This window comes from Mobula birostris, chromosome 26, assembly GCF_030028105.1.
Source record: "Mobula birostris isolate sMobBir1 chromosome 26, sMobBir1.hap1, whole genome shotgun sequence".
Lineage (NCBI taxonomy): Eukaryota > Metazoa > Chordata > Chondrichthyes > Myliobatiformes > Myliobatidae > Mobula > Mobula birostris.
The window spans coordinates 34,182,690-34,201,741 of NC_092395.1; the positions used below are offsets into that span (position 1 = coordinate 34,182,690).

General features: G+C 43.1%; 1 protein-coding gene across 2 annotated transcripts in view; it reads left to right on the top strand.

Annotated features, from left to right (window-relative positions):
* The window catches only part of malt2 (MALT paracaspase 2), a 62,866-nt gene that overhangs the window by 32,716 nt on the left and 11,098 nt on the right, over positions 1–19,052 (top strand). For both annotated transcript variants that reach the window (XM_072243943.1, XM_072243944.1), the window contains exons 11-13: positions 522–699; positions 7,332–7,406; positions 8,193–8,320. In XM_072243943.1, the coding sequence (XP_072100044.1) occupies positions 522–699; positions 7,332–7,406; positions 8,193–8,320 (381 nt within the window). The remainder of the gene's footprint in view (positions 1–521; positions 700–7,331; positions 7,407–8,192; positions 8,321–19,052) is intronic.

The following is a 19,052-nucleotide window of genomic DNA, read 5'->3' on the forward strand; positions in this document are numbered from 1 at the left end:
TTTTATTTCTTGCTGTACCTGTCCAATACTTTGCACAACATTCACCACGATACCCAAGTGCCCTCTGCATGCAATCTCTCACCATTTAGGTATTTTTTTTACCTTTCCTGCCAAAATGGACTACTTCATATTTTTCCACGTTATTCTCCATTTTCCAGATCCTTAACCTTTTTGTGTCCCTTTGCAGCTTCCTTGTGTTCACTTTACAACCTAATTTCCTACCAAGATCCCACAACAAGACAGTTCAAATGATGATAAATTACGTAATTCTGAAATGAATCTTTTCTTTTCCATAGTGTGGTGACCACTGCTCCTCCTCGTCCTGCTGAAATGTTTGCAGAGTACCTGGGTTTGGGGGTTGGGTGACTGGGATCTGTGTCAGGGGGTTGTTGGATGAGTTAGGCATGTGTAGCATGCTTGAGTTCAGAGGATTGCCAGGTGTGTGGTGTATCTCTGCGAGTGGGGAAAGTAGATGCTTCTATGCAAAGAGAATAGCTTGACCATCTTTTTTTTTTCTTCAGGTTTGTTTTATTACGCTGGTCATGGATATGAAAACTATGGGAACAGTTTCATGGTTCCCATCGATGCTCCATATTCCTACACATCTGAGCACTGTCTGTGTGTCCAAAATATTCTGCAGTTAATGCAGGAGAAGCAAACGGGGCTGAACATCTTCCTGCTTGACATGTGTCGCAAAAGGTGTGGAAAAAAGGAGAATTACATTCTTGAACTCACTCTGTTCTGCAAAGAAAAGGTTCACTTTAATGAAATGTGGCTGTCCAAGCCTCAAAATATCCCAGGAAAGGTAGACCACTAATTAGACACTGCGTTAAGCTGCCTTAACACTTGTCATCAAACACTCCAGGTACAGCAGTAGCACATAGTAAGACAATAAGGTCTAATTACAGAATTAGGCCAGTTGGTCCATTGAGTCTGCTCTGCAATTCCATCATGGCTGATTTATTATCCCTCTCAGCCCCGCTCTCCTGCTTTCTTCCCATAACTTTTGACATTTTGATTGATCAAGAACCTATCAACCTCCGTCTTAAATATTCCCAATGACTTGGCCTGCACAGCTGTTTGTGACAAAGAATTCCACCGATTCACCATCCTCTCGGTAAAGAAATTTTTCCTCATCTCTGTCCTAAATGGAGATCCCTCAATTCTGAGGCTATATCTGGTCCTAGACTCCCTCATTATAGGAAACATCCTCTCCACATCTTCTCTATCTGGGGCTTTCAATATTTCAAAGGTTTCGATGAGGTTCCCCCCCCCCCCACCCCCACCCTCATTCGTCTAATCTCTAGCAGTACAGGCCCAGAGCCCTCAAACGCTCTTCATATATTAACTCTTTCATTCCTGGGATCATTCTCACGAACCTCCTCTGGTGTCTCTCCAATGCCAGCACATCCTTTCTTAGATAAGTGGCCCAAATCTGCTCACAGTATTCTCAGTGTGGTCTGACCACTGCTTTATAAAGCCTCAGCAACACATCCTTGTTTTTGTATCCCATTCCTCTTGAAATTAATGTTAACATTTCATTTGCCTTCTTTACCACCAACTCAACTTGCAAGCTAACCTGTAGGGAATTCTGCAGGACGACTCCCAGGTCCCTCTGCAACTCTGATTTTTGAATTTTCGCCCCATTTACAAAATAGTCCACACTTTTATTCCTTCTGCCAAGGTGCATGATCATGCAATTCCCTACATTATAGTCCATCTGCCACTTCTTTTTCCATTTCCTCAATCTGTCAAAATTCTTCTGCAAACACTTTGGTTCCTCAACACAGCCTGCACTCCACCTATCTTTGTTCCATCCGTAAACTTGGCCAAAAGCTATCAATTCCTTCATCAAAATTATTGACATAACAACGTGAAAAGAAGCAGTTTTAACACTGACCCCTGTAGCATACCACTGGTTACTGGCAGCTAACCAGAAAAGGCCACCTTTATTCCCACTCTTTGCTCCTTGACTGTCAGCTAATATACTATCCATTCTGGTACCTTTCCTGCAATGCCATGGGCTCTTATTTGGTTAGGCAGCTTCATGTGTTGCCCCTTGTCAAAGGCCTTTGGGTTTCTAACAGATTTTTCCCACAGGATTTCCCCTTTGAAAAACCATGCTGTCTTTGGCCTATTTGATCATGTGCCTCCAAGTACCCTGAAACCTCATCATTCAGTAATGGAATCCAACAACTTATCAACCACTGAAACCAGGCTAACTGGCCTACAATTTCTTCTCTTCTGCATCCCTCCCTTCTTAAAGTGTAGAGTGACATTTGCTTTTCCAGTACTCTGGAGCCATTCCAGAATCTAGTGATTCCCGAAACATTATTACTAATGCCTCCATGATCTCTTTAGCTACCTCTTTCAGAACCCTGGCATGTAGTCCATTTGGTCCAAGTGACTTATCAACCTTAAGGCCTTTCTGTTTCTCGAACACCTTCTCCTTAGCAATGGCAATGACACTCACTTTTAATCCCTGACAATCTTGTATTCTTGGCATTCTGCTAGTGTCTTCCACCATGAAGACTGACTTAAAATACTTATTAGGTATGGCTGCCATTTCTTTGTCCCCCATTACTACCTCTCTAGCGTCATTTTCCAGTGGTCCAATATCCACTCTTGTCTCTCTTTTACTCCTTATCTCTATCTGTAAAAAACTTTTTGTATCCTCTTTTATACTATTGGCTAGCTTATCTTTGTATTTCATCTTTTCTTTCTTTTTGGCTTTTTTAGTTACCTTCTGGTGGTTTTCAAAAGTTTCCCAATCCTCTACCTTTCCACTATTTTTTTATATGCCCTCTCTTTTGCTTTTATGATGTCTAAGCCTTCTCTTGTCAGCCTTTAGAATGTTTCTTCATCCATGAGATTTTTCTATCCTGTGCCTTCTGAATTTCCCCCAGAAACTCCAACCATTGCTATTCTGCCGTCATCCCCGCTAGTGTCCCCTTCCAATCAACTTTGGCCAGGTCCTATCTCATGCCTCCGTAATTCCCTTTACTCCACTGTAATAATGATACATCTGATTTTAGCTTCTTCTCAAACTGTAGGGTGAATTCTATCATAATATGACCACTCTCTCATAAAGGTTTCTTTACATTAAGCTTCCTAATCAAATCTAGGTCATTATCTAATACCCAATCCAGAATTATCATTCCCCTGGTGGGCTCAACAACAAGCTCCTCTAAAAAGCCATCGTGTATGCATTCTACAAGTTCCCTCTCTTGGGATCCAGCAGCAACTGTTTATTCCCAATCTACCTGCATTTTGAAATCCCCCATCATTATCGCAACATTACACTTTTTACATGCCCTTTCAGTGTCCTATTGTAATTTCTAGCCCACATCCTGTCTAATGTACAGAGGCCTGTATATAACTCCTATCAGGGTCTTTCTACCCTTGCAATTTCTTAATTCTACCGCAAGGATTGTACATCTTCCAATCCTATGTTACCTCTTTCTAAGGGTTTAATTTCATTTTTTGCCAATAGAGCCACCCCTCTCCTTTTGCCTTCCTGCCTGTCCTTTTGCTACAATATGTATCAAAAGCTCCCACAATGATCTTCTTTCAGCCACAATTTGTAGATGCCCACAACATATCTGCTGATCTCGAACAGCATTACAAAATCATCTACCTTATTCTGTATACTGTGTGTATTCAAATATAACACCTTCAGTCCAGTATTCATCACCCTTTTTGATTTTAACTCATCCCACTGACTGTAAGTTTACCCTATTATCTTGCTGCCCTTCCTTAGTCTCACTACACACCGCATCTACTTGTATACCAACTGCCCCATTATCAGCACCATCACTCTGGTTCTCATACCCCTTCCAAACTAGGTTAAACCCTCTCCAACACCTCTAACAACTCTGCCTGCAAGGATATTTGATCACCCACAGACTTAGGTGTAACCCATCATTTTTGTACAGGTCATGCCTTCCCCAGAAGAAATCCATATGATCCAAAATTCTGAAACCCTGCCTCCCACACCAATTCTTCAGCCACTCGTTTATGTGGCAAATCATCCTATTCTTACCCTCTCTGGTGTGTGACACTGGCAGCAATCCAGAGATTACTACCCTGGAGATCTTGCTTCTTGGCTTCCCGCCTAACTCCCTACATTCTGTCTTCAGGACCTCCTGCCTTTAACTACCTATGTCGTTGGTAACAATATGTACCATGGCTTCTGACTGTTCACCCTCCCCCTTTAGAATGCCGTGGACCCAATCCCAGACACCCCTATCTCTGGCATCGGGGTGTCTCTTTCATGTCCACAGAATCTGCTTTCTGATTTTCTAATTATGGAATCCCCCATCACGCCTGAGTCCTCTTCTTCCCCCCTTCCCTCCTGAGCCACAGAGCCAGATCTCAGTGTCAGAGACCCAGTCACTGGGTCTTCCCCCCGGTAGGTCATTCACTGACCCCCCTCCCAACAGTATCCATAGCGTACCCACTTATTATTGAGGGGAACAACCACAGGGGTACTTTGCACTAGCTGCCTATTCCCATTCCCTCTCCTTACGATCACCCAGGACCTGCCTCCTGCAACTTAGGAGTGACTACCTCCCTGTAGCTCCCATCTATCACCTCCTCATTCTCCCAAATAAGCTGAAGGTAATTGAGCTGCTGTTCCAGTTCCTTAACATGGCCTGTAAGGAGCTACCGCTCGATTCACTTTGTGCAGATGTAATTATCAATTTCCCACATCTTATAGAAGGATCTTACATAAAACATAGAATAGTACAGCACAGTACAGGCCCTTTGGCCCACAATGTTGTGCCAACCCTTCAACCCTGCCTCCCATATAAGCCCCCACCTGAAATTCCTCCGTATACCTGTCTAGCGGTCTCTTAAACTTCACTAGTGTATCTGCCTCCACCACTGACTCAGGCAGTGCATTCCACGCACCAACCACTCTCTGAGTAAAAATCCTTCCTCTAATATCCCCCTTGAACTTCCCACCCCTTACCTTAAAGCCATGTCCTCTTGTATTGAGCAGTGGTGCCCTGGGGAAGAGGTGCTGACTGTCCACTCTATCTATTCCTCTTAATATCTTGTATACCTCTATCATGTCTCCTCTCATCCTCCTTCTCTCCAAAGAGTAAAGCCCTAGCTCCCTTAATCTCTGATCATAATACATACTCTCTAAACTAGGCAGCATCCTGGTAAATCTCCTCTGTACCCTTTCCAATGCTTCCACATCCTTCCTATAGTGAGGCGACCAGAACTGGACACAGTACTCCAAGTGTGGCCTAACCAGAGTTTTATAGAGCTGCATCATTACCTCACGACTCTTAAACTCTATCCCTCGACTTATGAAGGCTAACACCCCATAAGCTTTCTTAACTACCCTATCTACCTGTGAGGCAACTTTCAGGGATCTATGGACATGTACCCCCAGATCCCTCTGCTTCCCCACACTACCAAGTATCTTGTCATTTACTTTGTACTCTGCCTTGGAGTTTGTCTTCCAAAGTGTACCACCTCACACTTCTCCAAGTTGAACTCCATCTGCCACTTCTCAGCCCACTTCTGCATCCTACCAATGTCTCTCTGCAATCTTCGACAATCTTCTACACTATCCACAACACCAGCAACCTTTGTGCCATCTGCAAACTTGCCAACCCACCCTTCTACCCCCACATCCAGGTCGTTAATAAAAATCCTGAAAAGTAGAGGTTCCAGAACTGATCCTTGTGGGACACCTCTAGTCACAACTCTCCAATCTGAATGTACTCCCTCCACCATGGCCCCCTGCTTTTTGCAGGCAAGCCAATTCTGAATCTACCTGTCCAAACTTCCCTGGATCCCATGCCTTCTGACTTTCTGAATAAGCCTATCATGTGGAACCTTGTTAAATGCCTTACTAAAATCCATGTAGATCACATCTACTGCACTACCCTCATCTATATGCCTGGTCATCTCCTCAAAGAACTCTATCAGGCTTGTTAAACACGATCTGCCCTTCACAAAGCCATGCTGACTGTCCCTGATCAGACCATGATTCTCTAAGTGCCCATAGATCCTATCTCTAAGAATCTTTTCCAACAGCTTTCCCACCACAGGCATAAGGCTCACTGGTCTATAATTAGCCGGACTATCCCTACTACCTTTTTTGAACAAGGGTCAACATTTGCCTCTCTCCAGTCCTCCGGTACCATTCCCGTGGACAACACTACCTTCGGATTCATTCTCAGCATACTAGCTGTGTACTAACAAAAAAAATTTACTAGACACTTTCTTATTTACTTACCTAGAACCTCCGCCTGAACTTGCCCAAGCCTGTTCTCACCTTAGCCTGTTGAGCCAAAGCTGAACCACTCTAACAATGCTCCACTCCAACAATGACCACTCTGCCTACACTTCCTTTCAATTTTTGGCCCCACGCTGGTTGCTGCCTGCTGAGCAAAAAGCAAAAAGCACCCAAGGTCTTTTTAAACCTTGCTCTGCATCACCAATGAATGAGCTCTCGCGCTGAATAGACGCAGATGAAAACTTCCTACGAACTAGCTGAGGAGAAAGGAACATAAATAAATATGTTTGATTATGTTTGGAGTAAAGTTCCTCTATACCAGGTGTTCCCAGCCTGGGGTCCATGGTCACCTTGCTTAATGGTATTGATCCATGGCATTGAAAAGGTTGGGAACCCCTGCTCTACAACGTCCTATCAAACACTCTCATGGCAGTAACACCATTGGTAAGGATAAGTCAGGTCAGACAGAGAATAAAGCTACTAGAAATCAGGCATAATGTAAAGTTCCTTAATCCTGTGCTTTCTGACTGACCCAGTGCAAGTACAGTTTAGAGGGAAAGTACTCCCAGCACTGGCATCAAACACTAGTAGGGTAGATTAGTGGGTATGGCGACAATGAGTGAAAATGGTTGCAATTCTTGGGGAGTTCCTGTGGGAATGGTTAAAATAGGTGGAATTGTCACAGTGGATGGGTAATCACTGTTGATGGGATTATCACCATTGATAAGAGTGGTCACAGTCAGTGGCTGGTAAAATGGTCAGTCAATGGGGAGGTTACAATTGATGGAGTGGCCAACGTTGGTAAAGAGGCCATCGTTGGTGGGTCTGTGATGGTTGATGTATTGATCATGATCAGTTGGTTATAACTGATGTGGATGGTCGTGGAGTTATGGGAGTGAGCCTTTGAAAAGAAACAGAAAAGTGGGATGGGGTGGTTGAGAGCACAAATGGAAAATGGCAAAACTGAAGACCGTATGAGGTAAAATGGTCTGCCAACGTAACAAGCCAAGAGAGTAAATCTGGATTGATGGTTGCATATATAAATGACTTCTTTCCAATTCTACTTTCACAGGAACATGCATGATGAAATAATTCCACAGATGGAATCTTTGAGAGTTACAGCAAACATTGTTTATGGTTATGCCACGTAAGCAGTTCGTCTTTTTGTTAATCAACTTTAACCTTTTCCAGTCTGCAAGTTTAAGAGGTAATCTTGACTTCAGTTACTGCATGGAATAGAACTGACTTGTATCTGCCACCTTTCAAGGCTTCAAGGTGTTCCAGAGCTTTACAGCTAATTCATTCATTCTTGAAGAACAGTTATTCAGTAATATAGGACTGCACCTTAGCTGGGTTGCCCTAGACTGCCAGCCCACATTTTGTGTCCAAGTCTTTGTCATTAGATTTGAATCTTCAGATTCAAAGGCAAGAGTGCTGCCAGTAGATCTATGATTGACAGTTATTCTAGGTAAGACAGCGACTTGAAAGAATAATTGGAAAAAACCTATCAGTACAGAACTATCTCCAGCTTCTCAATGTATCTGATGACCAGTGTTGGTCTTACTGCTGTGCAGTTGTTATAACTTCACATTAATTATTTAACCTGCCTGCTGGCAGAAGTTCCCAATCTGATCAACTAAAAATGTTAACGCTTCCTTGCCTGACCAGGGTCAGATCCCAACCAAACTGGTGAGAGCCCAGGAATCAATAACGTGTTTTTGTTGCACCCAATGTAACATCAGTAAGGTACTGTAGGTGTTTCAATGTCAGGCTACAGTCAGGATTAGTCCTTGCATTTATGACAAGGCATGAGACTGCATCCATGTCGGGTTCTAGAGGTACAATGGAAATAGTGATTGGGAGGTTTAATTGGCCACGAACTACTCATCCAGCTTATTTCAGAGCATGTTTCTGATATTTTGAAATGTTCCAGTTGCCCAGATGCTGAGGCATATGAGATCAGCCAGGGTGAGTTCACAAATGGAATTTTCATCAGTTTCCTGAAGAAGCGCTTACTGGAGGATGAAAAGATCACGGTGCTGCTGGATAAAGTTGCAGAAGGTGAGTTTGGTTTTGCACAGAAATCAGATTTCCATCACCCAGGGGACTCTGACACATTCTACACAGAGTGAGAAAACATCCCAATTGATCTTCCTATCAGGAACTGCCAGACTTCACAGTGGCACAACTAGTAGAGTTGCTGCTTTATAGTGCAACAACCTGGGTTTAATCTGTGCAGAGCTTACATGTTCTCCCTGTGACCTTGTGGGTTTTCTCTGGGTTAAATGGTTTCTTCCCACATCCCGAAGACATGCTGATTGGTAGATTAAAATGTAAATCGCCCTTGTGTGTGAGTGACTGATTGAATCTGGGGTGTTAATGCAGGGGAGAACAGAAAAAAAAGTAGGATTGCTGTGGGTGGCTGGTTTTTGGTCGGTGTAAACTCAGGTAACACTCAGAGTGAACAAAGGGCCTGTTTCCATGCCACGTCTCTCTGTGACTCTAGAACACTGTATGTCTCTATCCAGTAGTACCTTGTGGCTCGGCTCTGTGTAATACCTACACTGACATTCCGTGACTTTCAGAGCTCAGCCATCTCACTGATTCTTGTTTGTACGACAGTCTGTGTTTAAGTCGGGTTGTGAATTGCAACGCTCAGTAATCCATTGATCCCATTTTCCAATTGGCATTAGATTTTGCCTGTTTCACTTGTGTGTTTGGCTTTGGGCATTGATCATGATGGAATCCCTGGCTTTCCTTAGTTAACAGTCACCTCCTCCTATCCTGATTGTAATTACATTGTAGAGTGATGAGTGATGCAGATTTGCTGTCAAAAGAGCATGTGTTTGTTAAGTATGTCTCCTCTACATTCTCGGTCCTGGTGTAGAGTCTCCACCCGAAATGTTGACTCTCCATTTGCCTCCTCAGATGTTGCCTGACTCTGAGTTCCTCCTGCAGTTTGCTTTTTTTTTCCCCTTTAGAGTGCAGCATCTACAGCCCCTTGTGTCTCCATCTATCATCTCTTGCGTCTCCATCTATCATTACAGTAGCTCTAGGTTAGATAAGCTTTAGGGCTTCATTTAATCTATTTCATTTGCCCATTTCATCCTTTACCTCTCACGGTATGTCAGAGATCCAGTTTTTTGATTGTTGCCGATCGTTTGTGGTATCAGTTACTTATATTTTCTTTTCAGCCTGAAAAATGCTGTTTATCTCTTAATCAACCAAGAAAATAACCTCTCTGGTTTGGCAAGATTTTATCTGGTAACAAATGTACTAGAACCAATAGTTAAAACCTCAGTTTTCTTCATATATTCTCTAAACATGTTCCTGTATGGAAAATCAAAAAACTGCAGATGCTGGAAATCCGAAATAAAATCTGAAAACAATGGAAACGTTCAGCGGGTCATGTAATATTTGATGACTTCCTAACAAACCAGCACAGGGAATTATTTTCATTTTCTTCAGTTTGGTTTTGACTTAAAGAAATCTTGAAACTGGGAAGGAGTCTGATTGAGTTGAGATTGGGGAAAGGAGGCCACGTGAGTAGATCCATTTAGAGTTGTCAATGCCTGTCCGGCCCTGTCCGTCCTTTTCTCATTCCGTGGTAATCATTGCTGGCCCAAATATTTGTTCAGTATAGTTTAAGACGACCAAGAGTGGTTCCCAAGTAACTAGCACTGGCAAACAGGAAGACTGCTGTAATATTTGGAGCTTCCTGTTCCTGCGTCCATGCCACAGTTCACCCACTCACAGAGTCCTTCCTGTCTATCCTTAGTTCCCCTTAGTTTACCCCGAAAATACTCATAGTCCTCTCCAACTCACTACACATCTTCCATTCCTCTGTTAATATTTCAGTTTAACTCTGATTTAGAGTCTTTCTGAAAATAATGTCAATTTACATCTATTTAACATAACATTTTCCTTTTGGTCACCTTTGATTGTTTTATAGTATCGTACTGTACACAAAGAGTGGTGTCACTGTATTGCTGACAGTGGAGGGCTTGCATCACCAGCACAATGTGGAGAATTGAGCTACAATTTCCAAGCACCTGGCCCTGTATAATGACTGATTACTGCATTCACACTACATGGCTGATTAATTGCTCTACAGCTGAGGGCAGGAACAAGAACAAATGGAAAAAAATATAAGACACCCAAGTCAGAGAGCAGGAGAGATACTTTTAGCCTCCTGGGCCTGTAAATTTCACTTCAGTGTTAGTGGTTAAAGCAAAAACAACATCAACATTCAAGATGAAGTCGGGTATGTACATAAAGGAAATGTAGGTGGGCATGAGAACCGAGGAGGAAATGTGACTCAAATTCATACTCAAGTCTTTAAATTCTGTAGATTTATTAATACCAGTCTTTCCCACTAGGTGGAGCCTCTCACCAGACATTGCTCAGCTCCAGCAGAATGGGGACAGTGCGCAGCTGTCATGCTATGGAAGTGGCATTGTATTCCCCACAATCTGCCAGTGTCAGAACATTGACATTTTTTTCTGATAAACTGTGTCAAAGTGATATATAAGTGGTAGTTGATGGGGGAGAGGGAAAGTAAACCTGGACATCCATTAACTCTTGACTGTATATGACCATTTAATCATAAAACGATGATGAAATAGATGGCTTTGTTGCCAAGTTTTCAGATGATATGAAGATTGGTAGAGGGGCAGGTAGTTTTGACGAAACGGGTAGGATGCAGAAGGATTTAGACAGATTAGGAGAATGGGCAAGAAAGTGGCAAATTAAATATAATGTTGGAAAATGCATGGTCATGCACTTCAGTAGTAGAAATAGATGTGTGGACTATTTTCTAAACAGGGAGAAAATCCAAAAATCTGAGATGCAAATGGACTTGGGAGTCCTTATGCAGAAACTCCCCAAGGTTAACTTGCAGGTTGAGTTGGTGGTGAGGAAGGCAAATGCAATGTTAGTATTCATTTCAAGAGTTCTAGAATACAAGAGCAGGGATGTGATGCTGAGGCTTTATAAGGCACTGGTGAGGCCTCACCTTGAGCATTGTGTACAGTTTTGGGCTCCTCATTTTAGAAGAGATGTGCTGGCACTGAAGAGGGTCCGGGCGAGGTTCACAAGGATGGTTCCAGGAATGAAAGGGTTATCATACGAGGAATGTTTGATGGCTTTGGGTCTGTACTCGCTGGAATTTTAGAAGGATGAGAGGGGATCTCACTGAAACCTTTTGAATGTTGAAAGGCCTAGACAGAGTAGATGTGGAAAGGATGTTTCCCATGGTGGGAGAGTCTAGGACAAGAGGGCACAGCCTCAAGATAGAGGGGCGTCCATTCAAAACAGAGATGTGGAGAAATCTCTTTAGCCAGAGGGTGGTGACTTTGTGGAATTTGTTGCCACATGCATCTGTGGAGGCCAGTTTGTTGGGTGTATTTAAGGCATAGATTGATAGGTTCTTGATTGGACATGGAGTCAAGGGTTACGGGGAGAAGGCTGGGAAATGGGGTTGAGGAGGAGAAAAAAAGGATCAGCCATGATTGAATGGCAGAGCAGACTCGATGGGCCAAACGGCCCAATTCTGCTCCTACGTCTCATGGTCTTATGGCCTTATGGACTGAATTTCTTTGGGACCTACCACTCACCCAACTCAGGCAGTCTTTTCACTATTTCAATCATGCTACTAAACTGATATATATGATGATAGAAGGCGGAGATAAAGTGGACAGCCAGCAGGGCAGAAATGATTAGCACAAGTGGGCATAATTTTAAGGTGTTTGGGGAAATGTACAGGGAGAATGTGAGGAGTAGGTTTTTAATGCAGGGAGTGGTGTATGTGTGGAGTGTGTGGAACACACTGCTGGAGGATGGTGGTTGACAGATACATTAGGGACATTTAAGAGACTCCAGGATAGACACATAGATGAAAGAAAAACGGAGGGCTATGTGGGAGGGAAGTGTTCAGTTGTTCTTGGTCCATAAGTCATAGGAGCAGAATTAGGCCATTCGGTCCATCGAGTCTGCTCTTCCATTTGATCATAGCTAATTTACTTTGCTTCTCAACCCCATTTTTCTGCCCTCTCCCCAAAACTTTTGATGCTCTGCCTAACCAAGAACCTCCCCCACTCCCGGTTTCCCCTATCGCCTGCCACCTTGTACTTCTTCCTGCCCTTCCCCTATCTTTTTACTCTGACTCTCCCGTTCCTTTCCAGTCCTGAGGAAGGGTCTCAGCTCAGAACATCGACTGTTTACTCTTCTCCATAGATGCTGCCCGGCCTGCTGAGTTCCTCCAGCATTTTGTGTGAGATGCTTTCAATATTTGATAGGTTTCAATGAGATCCCCCCCTCATTCTTCTAAACTCCAGTGAGTATAGGCCCAGTGCCGTCAAACGCTCCTCATACATTAACCCTTTCATTCCTGAAATCATTCTCGTAATCATGCTCTGGACCCTTTCCGATGCCAGCACATCTTTTCTTAGGTAAGGGCCCAAAACTGCTCTTGATACTCCAAGTGTGGTCTGATCAATGCCCTGTAAAGCCTCAGCAACGTCCTTGCTCTTATATTCTAGTCTTTTCGTAATGAATGCTAACACTGCATTTACCTCTCTTACCACAGACTCAACCTGCAAGTTAACCTTTAAGGAATCCTGCACAAGGACGCTCAAGTGCTTTGCACCTCTGATTTTTGAATTTTCTCCCTGTTTATAAAATAATCTGTGTCTTTATTCCTTCTGCCAAAGTGCATGGCCATACACTTCCCTACACTATAAATCATTTGCCACTTCTTTGCCCATTCTCGCCATCTGTTCAAGTCTTTCTGCAGATTCCCTGCTTCAACACCACCTCCACCTTTCTTTTTATTGTCTGCAAACTTGGCCACAAAGTCGTCAATTCCATCATCCAAATCATTGACATATAACAGGAAAAGAAGTGGTCCCAATACTGGCCACTGCAGAACATCACTAGACACTGGCAGCCTTAATTATGACACTTAACCTCTCGTCAAGCTTCTATCAATGCCCATGTCTTTCCTATAACACAACGGGCACTCATCTTGTTAAGCAGCTTCACATGCAGCACCCTGTCAAAGGCCTTCTGAAAATCCAAGTGCATAACATCCACCAATTCTCCTTTGTCTATCCTGCTTGTTATTTCTTCAAGCAATTCCAATTGACTTAAGACCATAAGACATAGTGCGGAATTAGGCCATTCAGCCTATTGAGTCTGCTCCGCCATTCCATCATGGCTAATCCCAGATACCACTCCATACACCTGCCTTCTCAACATGTTCTTTGATGCCCTGACCAATTGGGAAACTATCAACTTCTGCCTTAAATATACCCATGGACTTGGCCTCCACTGCAGTTTGTGGCAGAGCATTCCACAGATTCACTACACTCTGGCTAAAAAAAAAATCCTCATTACCTCTGTTCTAAAAGGTCACCCCTCAATTCTGAGGCTGTGCCCTCCAGTTCTGGATACCCCCACCATGGGAAACATCCTTTCCACATCTACCCTATCTAGTCCTTTCAACATTCAGTAGGTTTCAATGAGATCCACCCACATTCTTCTAAATTCCAGTGAGTACAGGCCCAAAGCTGTCAAATGGTCCTCATATGTTAACCCCTTCATTTCCGGAATCATCCTCATGACCTCCACTGGACTATCTCCAATAACAACACATCCTTTTTCAGATATGGGGCCCAAAACTGTTGACAATACTCCAAGTGCGGCCTGACAAGTGTATTATAAAGCCTCGGCATTATCTCTTTGCATTTATATTCTGTTCCTTTTGAAATAAATACCAAAATGTCTTCTTTACCACAAACTCAACTTGTAAATTAAACTTCTGGGAGTCTTGCATAAGGACTCGCAAGTCCCCCTGCACCTCTGGTGTTTCAACCTTCTCCCCATTTAGATAATAGACCGCACTATTGTTCCTTTTACCAAAATATATTATTGCACATTTCTGAACACTATTCCATCTGTCATTTTTTACCCATTCGTCCAATTTGCCTTAGTCCTGCTGCAATCACATTGCTTCCTCAGCACTACCTACTCCTCCACCTGTCTTCATATCATCTGCAAACTTTGCCACAAAGCCAACAATTTCATTGTCCAGGTCATTGACAAACAATGTGAAAAGTAGCAGTCCCAATACTGACCCCTGAGGAACAACATTGATCACTGACAGCTGACCAGAAAAGGCCCCCTTTATTCCCACTCACTGCCTCCTATGTGTCACCCATTCCTCTGTCCATGCAAGTATCTTTCCTGTAACATCATAGGATTTTATCTTATTAAGCAGCTTCATGTGTGGCACCTTATCAAATGCCTTTTGGAAGTCCAAGTAAATGACATCCACTGCTGTCCTTCGTCCACCTTGCTTGTTACTTCCTTGAGGAATTCTAACAGATTTGTCAGGCAAGATTTCCCCTTAAGGAAACCATGCTGACTTCGTCCTACTTTAAGATGCACCTCCAAGTAACCCACAACTCACCCTTAATAATAGACTCCAAAGTCTTCCCAGCCACTGAATTCAGCCTAACTGGCTTATAATTGCCTTTCTTTTGCCACCATTCCTTGTTAAAGTGCGGAGTGACATTTGCAATTTTCTGGTCCTCCAGAATCATGCCAGAATCTAATGAGTCTTGAAAGATCATTACTAATGCCTCCACAATCTTTTCAACTACCGCTTTCAGAATCCTGATGTGTAGTCCATCTGGTCCAGGTGAATTATCTACCTTCAGACCTTTCAGCTTCTCAAGCACCTTCTCATTAGCCATAGTAATTACACTTACTTCTTCCCTCTGACTCCTTAGAATTCTGGCATACTGCTAGTGTCTTCCACAGTAAAGACTGATGCAAAATACTTATTAAGTTTGTCTGCCATTTCTTTGTTCCCCATTACTACCTCTCCAACATAATTTTCCAGCAGACCAATATCCATTCTCCCCTCTTCTTGACACTTTATATAGATGAAAAAACTTTTGGTATCCCTTTTTATATTATTGGCCAGCTTATTTCCAAATTTCATCTGTTCTCTCCTTATAGTTTTGCCTTCTATTGGTTCTTAAAAGCTTCCCAATCCTTTAACTTCCCACTAATTTTTGCTATATTATATGTTTTCTCTTTTGCTGTTATGGAGTAGGTTAAAAAGATCAGCACAATATCATGGGCTGTTCTATGTTCTGTTCTAAATAATAAAGAAAAAAAGCAAAACATTTTAAAATACTAATTACGGATTTTCTTCCAGCCTTTTACTAGATAGTTTATCTTCAATTCTTAGTGATTCCAAAATAAACCAGGATGTTGGCAACCCCACCAGCTTGAGGTCAAGCTGTAGGCCAGAACTGTAGGAGGAGAGTTTAAGACATCTATGAGGAAACATAGACAAAGATGATGGTAGTATCACGGAAGAAAGAAGTCCCCAAAATCAGTATCAAAATTAACGGCGTAGGCATAGAGCAAGTCAAGAAGTTTGTGTACTTGGAGCAGATGGTCGCAGAGGATGGGAAATGTGATACAGAAATTAGACGAAGAATTGAGATTGCAAGATCAACGTTCTGGAGCCTGAGTGACCTGCTATGTGGCAAGAGGTTGGACTTTGGGCTGTGTTGTAGAATTTGGAAATGCTACGTCTGGAGCAGTCTGTTGTATGGAGTGGAATCGTGGACCTTATGCAAGGAAGCTCAATGATGACTAGAGGCATTTGAAATGTGGTGTTTAAGGAGAATGCAGGAAATTAGATGGGTGATGAAGGTCAGTAATATGGAAGTGTTGAAGAGAGTGAGGAGAGAAAAGGAGTTGCTGAAGAATGTGCAGAAAAGGAAGCTGGAATATGCCGGGCACTTGTTAAGAGGTGGTGGACTGCAGAAATTGTTATTGGAAGGGATGATAGAAGGAAAGAGGAAGGCAGCGAACCACTTGGTACGATAATGTGAGGCAATGGACTGGGCTGAGTTATGCTGAGGCCAGAAAAAGAGCGCAAGATCGAAGAAGATGGAGGTGCATAGCCGCCAACCCCGGATTCGGGACGGCACCTACTGACTGACTGACTGAGGAAACATATAACTTATCTCCTAGCCACTTTCTGTTTGATAACATTCATGTTATGAAATGTGCACTGATATTTGCACAATGTTCATTTCCATTCACAAGTGAAGCAGTCTTATTTCTGCTTCATTTATGCCCTAGGTTTATTCTTTCAAGCCCTAGACATTTATGGTTGATATAACTGCTAAGTACACCGCAAAGGTGCCAGGCCCTAACCATCAGCAACAAGACAATTCAAACCATCTATCCTTGACATTCAATGACAGTGCAATCACTGAGCCCACTGCCTTCAACATCCTGGTGCGTCACCATTGGCCCGAAACTCATCTGCACCAATTACATAATATGATGCCTAATAAAAGCAAGTCAGAGTCTCTATCCTGCAGTGAGTGACTTCCTCATGACACTGGACAGCTTTCCTGCCATATATGAGGCACAAGTTCATAGAGTGATGGAATTCTGTTGAATTTCTTAGATTGAGTGCAGCTCCAACATCATGCAAGAAGCTCAGCATCATCCAGTCTGCTGCTTTGATACACCCAGCACTCCTAAACATTAATTCCTTTTACCACCAGTGAACAGTGGTTGGAAGGAATGTACTGAAATTTCTTGCCTAGGCTGCTGTGGCAGGGCCTCCAATATCTATCGCTGTTCCAGTATCTATCTCCAGATCTAAATCTCAGAAGGCTATATCTAGCAACAGTATGTGTACCTTCTACAGGTGGTCCGGAAGAAAATAAATTACTTTAGGGCTTTTCATTGTGCTAAAGATTTGTGCTTTTGAAACCATTTCCTTTTAGATTAGATTAGATTATGAGGACACGCAGTCCTCTTTTATTGTCATTTAGTAATGCATGCATTAATAAATGGTACAGTGTTCCTCCAGAATGATATCAAAGAAACACATGACAAACTAAGACTAAAAAAACTGACAAAAACCACATAATTATAACATATAGTTACAACAGTGCAAAGCAACACTGTAACTTGATAAAGAACAGACCATGGGCATGGTAAAAAAAAGTCTCAAGGTCTTTCAATAGCCCCATCATCTCACGCAGACGGTAGAAGGAAGAAAAACTCTCCCTGCCATGAGCCTCCAGCGCCGCAAACTTGCCGATGCAGCACCCTGGAAACACCCGACACAGCCGACTCTTGAGGCCGTCCGAAAACTTCGAGCCTCCGACCAGCCCTCCGACACCGAGCACCATCTCTGCCAAGCACTTCGACCCTGGCCCCGGCAACAGGCAGTAAGCAAAGCCGAGGATTTGGGGCCTTCCCCTCCAGTGATTCTCGATCGCACAGTAGCAGTGGCAGCAAAGCGGGCATTTCAGAAGTTCCTCTAGATATTCCTCCATGCTTCTCACGTCTGTCTCCATCAAATCAAGATTGTGCATGGCATCCTACTTACAAATACGGTGTCATTTCGGAGCAGCCGCGCGCGCTTCATCGCGACGCCATCTCCTCTCCTCCTTTGTGTGGTTAAATGTGCATTGGTGCGCCATGTGATGGGTCAAGACTGGTGAATGGTGAATATGAAATCTTTGTTGAAAAAAGGTGTGTGATGACACGAAAGGTACAGGTTGGTCAGGTTAACAGCAGCTGTGAGGAGGATTTTAGACGTAATAGTCAGGGAAGGAATGAATAGACACTTGAAGAGTTTGCGCTGATAAAGAGGAGCCAGCAGAGATTTCATACAGGCAAGTCACGTTTGACTAAGCTGTTTGAAATTTCTGACGTGTTAAAAGAGAAGGTCAATGGAAGTGATGCAGCAGATGTTGTCCACATGAACTTTTAGAAAATATCTGACAGGCTTGAAAATAAGAACCTGTGAGTCAGATGGAAGCTCCTGAAACAGAAGAGTATGTGGCCACTTGGAGAAATTGGCTTAAGGACAGTAAGCTACGTGTCCTGGTAAACAGTTGTCCATCAGACTGGAGGTTGTACACAATGGTGTCACCAGCCATCAGAGCTAGGACAACACTAATTATAATGTGCGATATAGTCACGGAATCACTGATTCATCAGCATAGTCAAACAGCCTCTACAGCCCACTATGTCCATCAAGTGCTCATCCATACTAATCACATCTGTTAGCACCTGATCACAAGTTCTCTATGTAATGGCAATTCCTGTCCAGATTTTTATTTCTTACTAAATTATGAAAGAACCGACCTCTGACAGTGTGTTCCATCCACCCTCTAGGTGAGAACATTTTTCCTTAGTTCCCCTCTAAACCTGTTACTCCTTATCTTAAATCTCTTCCTCTTAGAATTAGCTGCCCCTGCTATGGGAAAAAGTCTGCTATCCTCTGCTCTGTCTATGTCCTTCATAACATTGTATACCTCTATCAGGTCTCCCCTCGGCCTCCTCCACGCAAAGGAAAACAAACCCAGTCTATCCGGTGTCTCCTTGTATCTGAAACGTTCCATTCCAGGCAACATCCTGGTGAATTGCCACCGGATCATCTCCAGCACCATCGTATACTTTGTTGTAACCAGAACTGTGAGGAGAGACATTTGTTTAGGTCACATCCATCTGTGACCTGTGATGTCGCTCTAGTCCCGAAGGTTCTACAATTCATTGTGTGTGTCCTGTCCCTATTATTCCTCCAAAAATGCAACATTTGCTCACACGTGGGTGATGTACTTACCCCACTACTTCATCTGGCAACATGCCAACTACTCTGTAAATAAAAACATTCTCCTTAAATCATTTTGAAATCTCCTTCCTCTTACCTTAAATCCATGCCCTCTTGTTTGTGATC